General features: G+C 32.4%; 1 protein-coding gene across 1 annotated transcript in view; it reads left to right on the forward strand.

The window, feature by feature from the left end:
• Positions 1-1,638: 1,638 nt before the first annotated feature.
• Positions 1,639-15,230, forward strand: part of LOC129226165 (telomerase Cajal body protein 1-like) — a 51,841-nt gene continuing 38,249 nt past the window's right edge. Inside the window, 3 exon segments of the mRNA XM_054860765.1 lie at positions 1,639-1,889; positions 5,451-5,562; positions 11,387-11,475. Of these exon segments, the coding sequence (XP_054716740.1) occupies positions 1,639-1,889; positions 5,451-5,562; positions 11,387-11,475 (452 nt within the window).

Here is a 15,230-nt window from a genome sequence, read left to right on the forward strand (position 1 = left end):
TTTTACTGATTAATCAGTTTCCAATGGCGGGTAGGTAAATCAGCAAAGCAGTGGATTACCAATTACTGCCGGAGTCTACTAATTACTGCTGGTTAACTAGGAAACTGCTAATTTTAACCTTTTGAAGTTCAGATTAAGGACCTTGAATAAATTAGGTACTTTTCCCAAGGAACAAACTGAAAACCTGTTGGGATCATCAGGACAAAAAGTTAATACTCATGACAAAATATTTTTTATCAGGATAATCAGGACAATTACGAAGCCTGCTGTGAGCAATTCAAGCAAACAAACGGAAAGCCTCATTTTAGTGTCATGTCAGCACTAATAAAAGGAATTGAAAAAAATAGGCTTCATGAGAAGTTTCAAGTTTATAGACTCGTTCGTTCACAAACAAAAGAACAAGTTTAATGGTAGCAGTAGGTAATCACAGAGTACAAACCTGTATCGGTTCAAACTATCATGAACTCGTCGATATTTTTATTAAATAAGTAACATTGAATTATATATACGAATTGATACGTAGCTACAATACGACTTCCAATCTGTACTGTAAACAAACATCTGTTCGGTTTCCGCTGCCGTACAGTGACGTGAAAACCCGTCAAACAGGTCACGTGAACCAGCCGGCATCCTAGCTGTGGAGACTAGGCTGCCAGCCAGCCGGCAGCCAAGTCTCGGCCTTTACTAGAAACAGAACACGCCGCTATCTCGAAATTAGTGCGAAAGAGAAAGTATTTAACATTTTAAAGACTTCATGTCAGCTTTAAAATGGAGACAAATGATGTCGTCGATGATGGCATAAATAAAATGCCGGAAAGTGTGAGCTCTGAGAGCATTAATTCGAGCGAAACTGTGGATGTGCCGCGGACGGAGTTAGTCATTCAAGCACAAAGCTCCACCGAAACTTCGCAAACACTGTCTGAATCGGCCATAGACTAATAATAAGAGTAGACCGAGCTTTCTCATTCTTGCTGATGAAGAAAATTGGTTCTTAGATGTATCACGTGACTAGTGGAAGGGCTTGGCGAAGACTTTGGCAGCATGGTTGCTAGATGGCAGCATTATCTATAGTTTGGCACTCGACATGTATTTTAAGACAATGTGTTTTCATTAAAAAAAACTTCCAGGTGCAGAGATTGAACTGTTTTTCTTTTAGTTATGCATTATTTTGACATTAGTAATAGTTTTAATCAGTTTTCGGTAACTTTTATTTCATTTGGAGCTGTCAGCGTTGGCGTGAACGAAATGGCGTAAACGTTTTGCAGTAACGCAAAAATGTACTAATCGGTATCTTAAATTGAAACTGTAGGTAAAAATCTTACCGTTTGCTGATTCTTCTTGGTCGCTTGCATCTTTTATTGCTTAGAGAGTTATTGAAATTGACTAAAGAAAATGCACAATACTATCTAAACGAAAAACTCACTATATTCACAAAATATTTACAACTTAGAATAACAAATTTACAAATCGGACTCCATAAAAGATCATTCTTCCGTGTTCCATCAATTTTTATTTATTTTATTTCGATCGTCTGCTACGATCAACGCCCGCTGTTGCTAGGATATCCACCAGTCACATGGTTTGGTTTATGAGCAGCAAAAGGGTTGCCATAGCTCGGTCTACTCTTATTATTAGTCTATGGAATCGGCCGATGGTGATTTGATTGAGATCACAAACGATGAAAAATCGGATTGTGAGCTGCCTAAAAGCGATGTCGAAGTTACCGAGCCGTGTGTTATTGACGCGGAAGAGGACGAGATTCGGGAAGTCGAAAGCTTTGTCGAGTGTGATATCGTTTATGATTTCTCCAGAATACCCGTGCAGATAACGGGTGCCTGGAAGGAATTTGAGGGATCAAAAAGAAATAACTTTACGAAAGGATGCAAGTGGTAATTGTACATTTAATTGGTGTGATGCTAGGGTTTAAGCTGAGTTCAGATTTTTTTTAGCAGAAAAGCTAAAATTGAAAAAAAAAAGGTATAACTTTGATATATCCCCCAAAAATTATGCGCCAAATCTGGCATTCCCTACGGACTTTTTAGGGTTGCTGTCTCTTATTTTGGTGTTGCCAATTTAGGATTTTTTAGGTTTTTGTTGGTTCCAAATTTAGTATTTTCTTGTATTTTGTACCATTTTTTGTTTCTTTTTTTTTTTTTTTTTAAGTTTTGTGGCAACAATTTTTGGATTTCATATATGTTTTAGCTCCATGAAATGGAGCTAAAACATATATGAAATCCAAAGATCATTTGCCATTTTTTTGTGAAGTGATCAAGCAGATTTCTGACTTGCTGTATTTTGCTGAAAATCTGGTTGTATTTTCCAATTATATATTTTTTCTATTAATTATTTTTCTCTTTTAGCTTTCAATATGCCTACTGTATGTAGTGTTGTTAAAAAGTTTCAGGGAATTTTGAGCCATAAAACAGGTATTTTGCTTGGCGAGAAAAAAAAGTCGCCAAATTTCCGTTTTGGGGGGGGGGGGGGGTATATCAAAGTAGTTCCAAAAAAAAAAGGAACCTACTTTGATACACCCCCCTCCAAATCGGAAATTTGGCGACGTTTTTTTCTCGCCAAGCAAAATACCTGTTTGGCGCCTTTTTTTTCTTACACACTGCAGCCTTCAACAATCCAACCTCCATCAAAAAAATCAATTAACATCTGCATATCCTGAGCCAAATGATGCACAAATAAACAATTAACAATACCTGGCCTTCCAACTGTTGGCCTACCCGACAAAAATGAAGAACAACTCAATTTTCCCTCTCAAAATTCTGTGAAACTTTTCAACAACACTAGTATATACAGTAGGCATATTGAAAGCTAAAAGATAAAAATAATTAATAGAAAAAAATATATATAATTGGAAAATACAACCAGATTTGCAGCAAAATACAGCAAGTCAGAAATCTGCTTGATCACTTCACAAAGAAATGGCAAATGAATGAAAGGGCGCTAAAACATATATGAAATCCAAAAATTGTTGAAACAAAACTTCTAAAATGGTACAAAATACAAGAAAATACAAAATTTGGCAATAGCAAAAACCTAAAAGCTAAAAAAAAAACCTAAATTGACAACACCCCCAAAGCAGAATACTACTAAATTTGCGACGTATGTCGCAGAACAGATGCCTGAGCTGCAGAAAGATTCTGTTCAAATGTGAGAGGAAAACTGACAATTTTTCTGCAGAAAATCTGCAGAAACCGGTGTGCAAAAAATCTGCATAAACCACGGTGCAGAAAATCTGAAAAAACTGCGGTGCAGAAACTCTGTACAAACTGCAGATTTTCTACAAATATCTTCCAACTCAAGATTCTGCACAGTTCTTAAAATTAGAAGAAAATCTAAAATTCTCGCAAATTACGATAATTTGGCGGAAAGCTCGCTATGTTGAATTTGATTAATCCTTTGGGGACTTTCCCAGTCGATCTTCATTATTACAATTTCCGCCATACACTTATGTTTTGGAAACATGCTAACATTGAAACACGTCCACCGCCGGAAATTGCGTGTCTGGTTTGAGATTTCAATCCTTTTGCATCCAAAAAATATTTCAATAGTTTTGAAGTGTTTTATTGTATGCAACCCAACCTCGACTCATTCTATTTATTATTTCAGTAATTTCTTTATTTAGTAACATTATTTTAATTGCTCCTTCATGCCATGTAAAATTAACCAAAAAAAATGTGGTTTGACACCTAAGTTAGAATTTTTATAAAATTTTGTATCTTTGCTCTTTCTATGCATTTTAGAAAGCATATAAACTGTTTTTGGAGAATAGCAATCGGTTTAGGTTTGACACCTTGTTAAAGTTTTCTTGATTTTATAGTTTTCATGACCAACTAATTTTCCAAATCCAGTGCTCTTTAATTAGTCATTTGGTTGAAAGCTGTGGTGTTTCCGGAAATATCTCATTTTCACAGAAATAAATAGCATTAGTCCAGTAAAAAAAAACTCCTATATGAAACACTTTTAATTTTTGGCACCCAATTTGTGGAAAATGTCACGTTTTTTGCGTAGAATGCTTGAAGTACTTGCAGAACAATTTTGGTCAAATGATTTACGTCGCTGAACATCGTAAAGTATTCTGTTTTGGGGGACAACACTAAAATAAGAAACAACAACCCTAAAAAGTCCGTAGGGAGTGCCAGTTTTGGTGCGTTATTTTTGGGGTATATCAAAGTTATACCAAAAAAAAAAAAAAAGCTGTAGCGAAATGTTAAAATATCTATTGCCACTAAAGGATACTTTAAGATTAGTTTATAAGTTTTTTAAGCAAAAAGGTTGAAACTGAAAAAAAAAAAGCTTTAGCAAAATATTAGCTAAAGTTAGTGAATGCTTTTACATATCCAAGTCTAAATTTAATTTGGGATTTAAAAAAAAAAAACGGAATTCACTTAGCACTGGTAGAATACAAGTTTAATTTTTTAATATTGTTTGTCACCTGCCCCCAATAATGCATTTATTAGATGTTAAATAGTCATTTAAACATCTTAGCTAAGAATTCTTAAAGGATTAAGCTGTAAAACTGCAAGCTCTTTTTTTGATTATGCATCTTTTTTTCTTTTTTATCTGAGCAAAACTGTCTTGGTTTCTTTTCGTAATGTTGGCTGTATTTTTGCATTTTGCGAAAAATGCGTCCATAGTGGAAACCTTGGGTGATGCTCGGTGATTCATTAGCATTGTCACAGTTTTTCTGCCATCCTTCACTTTTTTAAACTTGTATTAGTTTATTTCCACCTATGAGTTAAACTTTAAGGATGTATTTTACCATGGGCGCCCATATGCAAAATTGTAAGGGGGGGGGGGGGGCTTAGATATTTTAACCATGGTTTAGCATGTTATTTCCCCCATGAAAACCTATTTCAGGATAGATTAGTCATTGAAATTTGACATTTTTAATTACTTATTCATTAATGGCTGGAGAAGAAATATTTTTAAATTTTTGAAAAGAAAAAAGTACTAAAATAAAAAAGTTTTAATTTCTAAGGGGGGCTCAAACCCTCCTCACCCCCCCCCCCATATGGGCGCTCTTGTATTTTACTTATCTTATACAATTAATGTATAGTAAATGTGGTAAAAGTAAATGATCAATAGACAGATAGAAAATGATTTAAACATGTTCTTGCTAAACTTATTTGAAATTGAATTAAGTAGCAAACAAAATTATTTAGTTGCAGAATTATTGATTCTAGATCAAAGCGTTTCTTCTGTTGCTCAAAGGTACAAGGGCAAAAAAAATCCATTTAATGTAATAAAATTTTACTGTTCCTTATTCTTAAAATTTAAACAAATTGATTTTTTTACTAACTTGAATTGAATCATTATCTAATTTTGTATGTTTCATTAAATGGTTTTTGCTAATTTTTAATAGTGAGTAAAAAATGTGAAATTGCTGTTGACGTTACTGATAACCAGTGTGACTGTAAATCAAAATTTTTGCCTTTTAGGGCCCCAGATGGCTCTTGTATCATGACTTGCAGCGACGACAACTGTCTGCGAATCTTCAATTTACCCCACCAGATATGGGATGTGTCCCAGTGGTCCGACATACAGGAAATGGTAGGTAGGGGGAGGTGGGGTACGTTGGACCGGTCTCAATTATTTTAATACCTACTATTAATACACACACAGTCGAACCTGCATATATCAAACTTCCACATATCGAAATTTTCTATATACAGTAGAAGACCGTTATAACGCACACCTTGGGACCACAGCTTTTGCGTTACATAGATCATTTCACAAATTTTAAAACTAACATTCAGAATATATCGAGATATTAGGACTTCAGAATGAGTTTTATCTGCAAAGAATATTAAAGCACTAATATCACAATTAGCCATTCACAAATAAATATGTTTCACAATCAAAAGAAAGTGCATTATCCTGCACTTCTGCTAGCTTCATGGTTTGCATAACAGCTGCATTTTCAAGAGCCATCTGATATTTTCTGTTTACGATTACTAATTTTAAAGCTTTGAATTAAGATGGAAAGATGAAAAACTTTCAAGTTTTAATTTGCCTAGCACTTTTTATGTTTGCAAAGCAAAACAGAGGGATTTTTTAAGCTTCAAAACCCTATTGTTTACTTCTGAAAAGTTGTGCGGTTTATAGAGAATTGCGTTATATAGGTCGGCGTTATAACGGTCTTCTACTGTATCGAAATCCCAGTAAATTTCTATGTTCATTGCATAGAAAAATTGTTTCTATATATCGAAAAACTCTCTATATATCGAATTTTTTTTCGAGACATTAGTAGGTTTATTTTTTTCCTCTTTAGACTGTTTGTCTCATGAGAAATAAAGGTTAGGGGAGAAAATTATGTTTACTGAAGGTCGCAACGAAACTCATAAGGAATCTGGGGTTGAGGGGTGTGTAGATAGGTCTTTGTTTCGTTCTGGAGTCCTTAAATTCCCTCAAGTTTATTTCAAGTATCTTAGTTGCAACCAGTAATACAGTAAAATCAGTTTCAAGTTATCCCTATTGCCTGTTGATTATCATTCCTAGTGTTTTTAGCTTCAGTGAAAATCATTCAAGTTAAGTAGATTGATTTTTTACTTTTCTCTCGATTACATTCTTAAAACGAAAATCCCCTCATGTTGCGAATCAAGTTACATTAGCCGAAGAATGAAGATGTATGAAGGTGCAAAAATGTAATTTCTGTTATTTTTTTAATTATTAACTTTCATTTAATGCTCGTATTAATTAGAGACTAGGTTTTATACACAAAAATTAACTTTAATTTTAATATTTTAGGAGATTTTTAGGATAAAATAGGATTGTTTCTATATATCGAAATTTCTATATATCGAATTTTTTTCCGGCAATTTGCTACTTCGATATATGGAGGTCCGACTGTATTTTTTATTTATTTTATGACCAACAAATAGTACCTATGGTCCTACAAATCCTATAATGAAATCATATGGCACAGTTATATTGAACAAATTTTATTCTAGAAAGTGTTATTTCAGTAGTACTGAGTAATTTTCAGTCTCCTTTCTTAAAATAAGTTTCTTTAGTTCGATATAATTGGCAATTTTTTCATTTTTCGTCAAAAAGAAAAAAATTATGACATCACTTTTCCAGACCAAGAAGGTGGGGTAGGTTGGTCCATTCTTTGTGGGGCACGTTGGACCCAACCAATCTACCCCACATAAAAACTTTTTTTTGCTCTTAAATATCAATAATTATAACAATATTTTATGATTTTTCTTTTGATTTTTAAAACATAATCGTGTACTAATGGTGAATGCTTATTGCTGTTTTTAAATAAAGATGATCTATCAAAAAGTCAATTTAATATGTTATATTGATCTTTAAACTTAATATTTTTCTTTCTACACACAACAAAGAATAAGGTAGTCACAAAGTTTAAATTTATCACTCAAATTATAACAAATGTTGTTTGTACCCATTGTTTGTTGGTCCACTTTACGAGTTCCGTTTAAAAATTAATGTTAAAAAAGTTTATCAATTCAACACTTCCAAAAAAATCTGTGGTGAGAAGTGTTTAGTGAAACTTATTGTAGAAAATTGAACTGATCATTAAATTTTTTAATGAGATAAAAAATGATAAGTAAAAAAGCGAATCAGCGTGCCCGACCTTCCCTTATTCTTAATTTCAAATTTATGAACTTTTGCTGAATAACATTTGCACCCGTATTTCTTTTAAAGAACATCTTGAGCAAACTTTTGCATTTCAGGAGTGTTTTAATATTTAACCCTTTCTCACTGCCCTATCATTCCGAGCGCTCAAAATTAACAGTGGTCTGCTGCAGAAACATTCAATTGACCAGCAGAGTAAATTTTAGTGATCCATGGCACCAGTGAAGCTTATTAGCTATTTTTCTTTCAAAAATTTTGAGTGTCAAATGCTTTTTGCAACTTTCAAGAAAATATTTACATTGTTATTTATATTGTGAAAGTCTTTTTTTTTTTTTTTTTTTGCAAGAAAAGATATGTGCAGAATCTTCTGCATTAGATTACAGCAAAATGCGTTGGCCACACTATTTCCTCCGCCTTAAAATAACTACAAATATAAGATTTTGTTGCTGAATTCAACAAATATGGTGTTTAAATAAGATAAGTAAATACCTTTGTGCTGAAAAGTAAAATAAGAAATACAGTACCCCCCCCCCCCCACTAATAAAATCACTGGATTATAAAATCAGCCACTTTTCAAAATCAAATCTGGAAGAACAGAATCATTGCAATATCAAAACATGTTGAAATCATCCTTTAATAAAATCACTATTACCGTTTTATAAAATCAAATTTTTGAACATAAGTAAAATATTGATAAAGAAGCACCAAGAAGTGAAAGAATCGACCTCAGAATATGAGGAAATCTCAGTACCAAACTTCAATGCACGTCAGAAAATAGTTTGATGTTATGAGATGCACTACAGAGCAAAAGGGCAAATATAATGTTGAAAATTACAAAACATTTTGTTAACGTTCAGACGACATTGAATCTTTATTCTTCAATTATGTTAAAATATTGGCGTATTGTTTGATTAAGACCCTTGTACAAATAAAAGAAATAGTGTCAATTGTATTTTGAAACACTTCAACTAAAAACAAATGAAAAATTCAGTTCCGTTTTTTAAAGTATTAAAACGAAAATCCCCTAATGTTGCGAATCAAGTTGAATTGCCGAAGAATGAAGATGTATGAAGGCGCAAAAATATAATTTCTGTTATTTCTTTAATTATTAACTTTCATTTAATCTGATGCTCATATAAATTGGAAACTAGGTTTTATACACGAAAATTAGCTTTAATTTTAATATTTTAGGAGATTTTTAGGATAAAATAAGATCGTTTCTATTTATCGAAATTTCTATATATCGATTTTTTTTTTCCGGCAATTTGCTACTTCAATATATAAAGGTCTGACTGTATTTTTATTTTATTTTATGACCAACAAATAGTACCTATGGTCCTACAAATCCTATAATGAAATCACATGGTACAGTTATATGGAACGAATTAAATTCCAGAAAGTATAAAATTTCCATTTTATAAAATCAACTGTCCTCAGAACGAATGTGATTTTATTAAGCGGCGGGCACTGTAACAACACCAGAAACCAAATTGCAGATGACTGCAGACACGTGTTTTGGCATTACAAAGGAACACCATTTTCAATGCAAAAGAAATGAGCTTATGGATGAAAAAACATGCGACAAAGTTTCTCATTTCAAGCATGGTGTTACCTGCCCCTACTGTTTCTTTTTTAACACGCTTTTATTAGCTTCACCTGTATGTATGTATGTATCTTGTAATGGAATCTTGCAGCTCAAATTTCGCCCACTTCCTGCGTTCGGATTCTTTTGAAATTTGGCACGCTATCTCAGAACCGATGACAATGCAATATTCTATAATTAAATTAATAAATTAACCCTTTTAATTGTTAGTTTCCTCCAATTTTAATCAATATTTTGGCATAAATCCAACAATGTGAAAAAAGAAAAATTTAAAAAAATACATTAAAAAATACTCGCAAAAATTATTTAAAAATATCTACGAAAACCTTTCATTTTTCTGCATCAGACAAAATTTGTTCCAATGTTCCAAGGTAATTAGAACATGAAATATAATTGTTTTTAACTCATTTCTTGCCAAAATTTAGGTGAGCCTTCCATTGGAAATTCATTGCTGATCGGACCATTGTTGAACAAAACTTTTATTCAAATGCATCTCAAATTTTCAAAGTAATATAAATATGATTTCTGCAAACATATATCGATGACTCACAGTAGCTTCCCATCGGGGTGTCCTTGTCTTAAATTTAAGATATTACCTCGCACTCGTTTTATAAATAATTTCGTCGCTTGATAATTCTCCAACATAAGACTAAAAAGCAGAAAAATAAAATAATAGTTTAAAAAACTAAAAAAACACGCTTTTGTAGCAAAATGAACTAAAAAGCGAAAAATAATCTCTGGATGATAGTAGTTGACCCATCACTTAATTTTAATGTAATACAAAAAAGCGTGGGGGGGCTTCTCATCAGTTGTCTTGAATTTCTTCCATTTGTTGTCCAAGCAAAAATGTCAATAGACAGCACCCCACGCTTTTTTGTATTACATTAAAATTAAGTGATTGGTCAACTACTATCATCCAATGATTATTTTTCACTTTTTAGTTCATTTTGCTACGAAAGCGAGTTTTTTTAGTTTTTTAAACTATTATTTTATTTCCATAGTCACTCAGAGCTGTCGATTGAAAACTAATAGATTGACTCAATTTGTCTGGTTAATTTTTTTTTTGTAAAATATCATTATCTATCTAGGATGCAATAAAGGGCTACCCAAAGCTCGTATGGACCTGTGAAATTTTATAATTACTGGCCCATTGGGCAAGTGAAATATTTTCAAAAAATGTGCATCACATGACTTCCTTTTACTCGAATTTAATGTCATTTTCCCCTTTATTGGCAATTTGAATGTGATTCAATAATTTACTCTCTAAATATCACCAACAGTGGCCAAATTAAAACCAGATTTAAAAAAAAAAATCGCCAAATTTGTCGCCAAGTGGGTAACAAAACTTGGCGCACCAAAAGACTGGCGATCTATCGCCAAGTGTCCGCCAAATTATAACACCACTTGAATTTACATCGAAATTAACGATGATTTCCCCCTAAAAAGGGGCGAAAGACCCCCCCCCCCCCTAGGAACATCCGAATGCAACCAAAACAGAAGGTGCACAAGTAGACCCCACTAGGAATCCACGTACCAAATTTAAACTTTCTAGGACATACCGTTTTTGAGTTATGCGAGATACATACTCACATACGCACATGCATACGTACATACAGACGTCACGAGAAAATTCGTTGTAATTAACTCGGGAATCGTCAAAATGGATATTTCAGGTGTTTATACGTTCTTAGGCGCGCTCGAGTCGAAAAAAAACCCCAACATTCATTCGGGGGTGAGCAAAATAGAAATGAAGGCCGATTTTTGAGTGAAAATTTTTTCGCGAATACAATACTTCCTTTTTTTGTAAAAGGAAGTAAAAGAGAAAAAACTACAACTGATTCTTATCAGAATTTGGAATCACCGAATAAACCACCAAGTGCAGTAAATTTCGATGCCAAATGAATACTTGAGGATTTCTGCTATAAACTAGGTTTTTCTTTGGATATAAATAGGCTAATTCCATGCTTGATTCACACTACAAGGGAAAATTATTACAGCGTTAAAAAAAACTGGAGCAGTCTATTAAAAATTGATATTTATAGCTTTGATATTACACTTTAGTAGTTAAGTATAAAGTCCTTCAAAATTATTGGAATATGTCTTCATTTTGTTTCTTATCGAGTATGTTGTGAATCATGATGTAATGTTTCATTCTCCATGTTTCCTTTTCAGGAGGCTGTGGTCAAAGTTTCAGAGGGAGAACTCATCTACGATTATTGTTGGTATCCTCGAATGAATTCCGCGGATCCTTGTACATCTTGGTAAGAGACGTTGATTTTAAAGGCTATTTCTTAGCTTACATTATCTGTCATGATCCTGCTTTTTGCTTCCGGTTTTGAATTGTTGCCAGAAACAATGAATAAATAAACTGCTAATAAATTTAACAAATCAGTTTCAAGGCTGAACTTAAGCAATCATGTACGAGTATATGTGGACGCTTTTAAAAGCTTTCTTTTTTTTTTCACTATACTTGAACAAAATTGCTTTTAAATTCAAGCATACAAACCAACAATACTGAAAAAAGATTAAGGAAAAAAAAGTTATTCTCTTTATGTGCAATACATTTATATTAAAATGAAAGCCCATACCTTTTTCTTCTTAATAAGGATAGGTAACCAGAAAATTTATTTTAACTTTCAAAAAGTTTCACCTCAAATAAATTTTAAAGTCGAAAAACTTTAAAATAAATTATAAAAAATGTTCTTTAATTCTAAAAACTATTTCTACTAGCTTGGATCGCACTAAAAAGTATTGAAGAAACTAAGTACAGTTGGACCTCCATATATCGAAGTAGCAAATTGCCGGAAAAAAATTCGATATATAGAAACGATCTTCTTTTATCCTAAAAATCTCGTAAAACATTAAAATTAAAGCTATTTTTCATGTATGAAACCCAGTTTCTAATTTATACAAGCATCGGATTAAATGAAAGTTAATAATTAAAAAAATAACAGAAATTACATTTTTGCGCCTTCATACATCTTCATTCTTCGGCAATTCAATTTGATCTGTAACATTAGGGGATTTTCGTTTTGACGATGTAATCAAGAGAAGAGTAAAAAATCATTCTACCTTACTTGAATGATTTTTACTGAAGCTAAAAACACTAGGAATAATAATCAACAGACAAAAGGGATAACTTGAAACTGATTTTACAGTGTTACTGGTTACAACTAAGATTTGAAATAAACTTGAGAGAATTTGAGAACTCCAGAACGAAACAAAGACCTATCTACACACCTCTCAACCCAGGAGTCCTTATGATTTTTGTAGCAACCTTCAGTAAACATAATTTTCTCCCCTAACCTTCATTTTTCATGAGACAAACAGTCTAAAGTGGAAAAAAAAGTACGAATGTCTCTAAAATTTTTTCGATATATAGAGATTTTTTCCATGTATAGAAACAATTTTTTATGTAATGAACATGGAAATTTGCTGGGATTTCGATATATAGAAAATTTCGATATGTGGAAGTTCGATATATGGAGATTCGATTGTATATGATTTCTTGATTGCAACAGCCAAAAATTAAAGTTGATCTGAATATATGTATTTTTTTTATTGGTTGCTTTAGAATTAACGTAAACATACATATATTAAGATCAACTTCAAATTTTGGCCGTTGTAATGAAGAAATCATATATACTTAGTTTATTTCATACTTTTTAGTGCAATCTAAGCTAATAGAAATAGTCTTTAGAATTAAAGAACATTTTTTATATTTTATTCACCTTTGTGGATGCTTCTTTCAAATCTATTTGTAATTTCCAAACAGGCTGTAAATCTTACTACACAGGGTTCGTACGGGTCATGGAAATCCTGGAAAGTCATGGAAAAAAATAAGCAGATTTCAGACCTGGAAAAGTCATGGAAAATTTAAATTTTCATTCAAAGTCATGGAAATTTATTTAAGGTCACGGAAAAATGTCCTGGGCAAAGAGAAAGTAACTGTATCTAAAAGAGCGTTAAAAATCTTGACTGATTTAACAGTATTGCACATAAAAGCTATTAAAACTGAAAAATTGAACGATCCCAAAAACAAATCTGAATTTTTAAATCTCATTGCATCCACTTCTGTTGCAACCAGTCGTCTTTTTTTGCAGTGTAATTTTATTGCTTGCACATCACTCATTTTGAATTTACCATTATTTTCAACACTTACATTTTTTATTCTGTTTTAGCGAACTTGCATATTCTTGATTTTTGCCACGCCCGCTCAAAAATGCAATTCGATTGCATCCGAGTTCGTTTCCATCACTCGTTATATATCTCCTTTATTATTAAATTTATCAAAGTTTATCTTAATTTGTTGAAGGTTTTAGAAAATAAAGATCTTTAGTCAGGCGATAGCATACAGAAATAGGGGAATTCTAATACTCTAAAACAGTACTGCCCAACATACGGCCCCCAAAACTCAATGTCAGGAATCAAACACTATGTTCTAGAATTTTTAAACCTATTAATTAGTATGCATTTGAATATGTGCAAATAAAAGTACTTTTAAATCAGAAGATTTATTCACTACTGAATTTTTTTTTAAAAATAAATATCTGGCTTAGAAACATTAATACCTATTAATTAGTATGCATTTGAATATGTGCAAATAAAAGTATTTTAAATCAGAAGATTTATTCACTACTGAATTTTTTTTTTTAAATAAATATCTGGCTTAGAAACATTAATTTACTACAGAATGTGGCTTTACTTTAAAGAACCAAAATACTGTTAAGATATGTGGATGATTCAATGCATTGTTGATACTAAAAGGAAACTTTTGAAGCAAATTTATTGAAACTTACAAATGAGTCATTCAACTTTTGTCCCATTCATTATCATTCTGCCTGTTTACAAAAAAAAAAAAAAAGTTAGACATTATATTCCATTCACTGTATTTTTACTTAAATTTATGTGATGAAGACAAATAAGAATAGCTTAGTTTTTTTGGTGAACACTGATATTTTTTCAATCACAAGTAAGTGCTTCATTGAGGTTGTGGTATTCACGTAAAAGTTTTGCTGGTGCTCATTTCCAAAAAAATCGGCAGGCTTGGCATTAGATTGTACTATTCTCTTCATGTAACAAGGTCATGACAGGGTTGGTACGCTCCTTCAAAACTCCTCCAATATTCCTTCATTTAGGAATTTTTTTTTGAAGGGCCTTTCAAACTCCTTCATTTTGGTTTTAACTCCTTCTTTCTTAGTTCAAGACTACATAGTCTTCCTCTATGGCAGTAGCTTGAAATACTTCGGTTGACAGCTCGACTTTGTCACAAGAACGAAAAGAACCATTTTAATGTAGTAATTTTGTATATTTTTTTCATAAAGATGTGATTTACAAATTGAGCATAGAAGTCGTAAAAGTTGAAGGTTGAAACATTATTGGAAGACTAAGATATTTCATAAATGAAGTAAACCATGCTTAAATGGTGCTTGGCTATTTTTTCATGATCATTGCTTTTCCCTCCACCCCACTCTCAGCTGCAAAAGTCAGTTCGTCTAATTACTATTTAAATATTTAAAAATACATTAAGCAGATGTACTAAATTAAGTGATTGTGTTAAAAAAAAACAATTGTTTAGCAAATCACAGTTATGATATTCTAAAAAGGGTCATCCACAAGTGATGTCATGCCTTGAGGGGGAGACGGGTTCATGAAATTGCGACAAGGGGAAGAGAGAGGGTGACGAAAAGTGACATCACGCAGTTATTGTAGCAATACTAGCTGCGTCGCCCGGCTTTGCACGGTCCATCTCGAAAATAAAAGTTATGTCAAGTGACGCAAGTTCAACACTCAGGCTTGAACCAAAAAAAGAAAAAGAAAAAGTCTGAAATTTTGCGGCAGATTGCGGAAAAACCATAAAAAGTGAACATTTTAAATCCCCTGATTACAGGAAAAGCCTCAAAACAAAAACAAGAATTTTACCTGTTCATATTCGAGAAAAAAAAATGGCAACAGATCTTTCATCTCGATGATTTTCTTCACGCTACACATTTTAATATAAAAGCATTGTTGCGGA

Source organism: Uloborus diversus, chromosome 7 (assembly GCF_026930045.1).
Source record: "Uloborus diversus isolate 005 chromosome 7, Udiv.v.3.1, whole genome shotgun sequence".
NCBI classification, from domain to species: Eukaryota; Metazoa; Arthropoda; class Arachnida; order Araneae; family Uloboridae; genus Uloborus; species Uloborus diversus.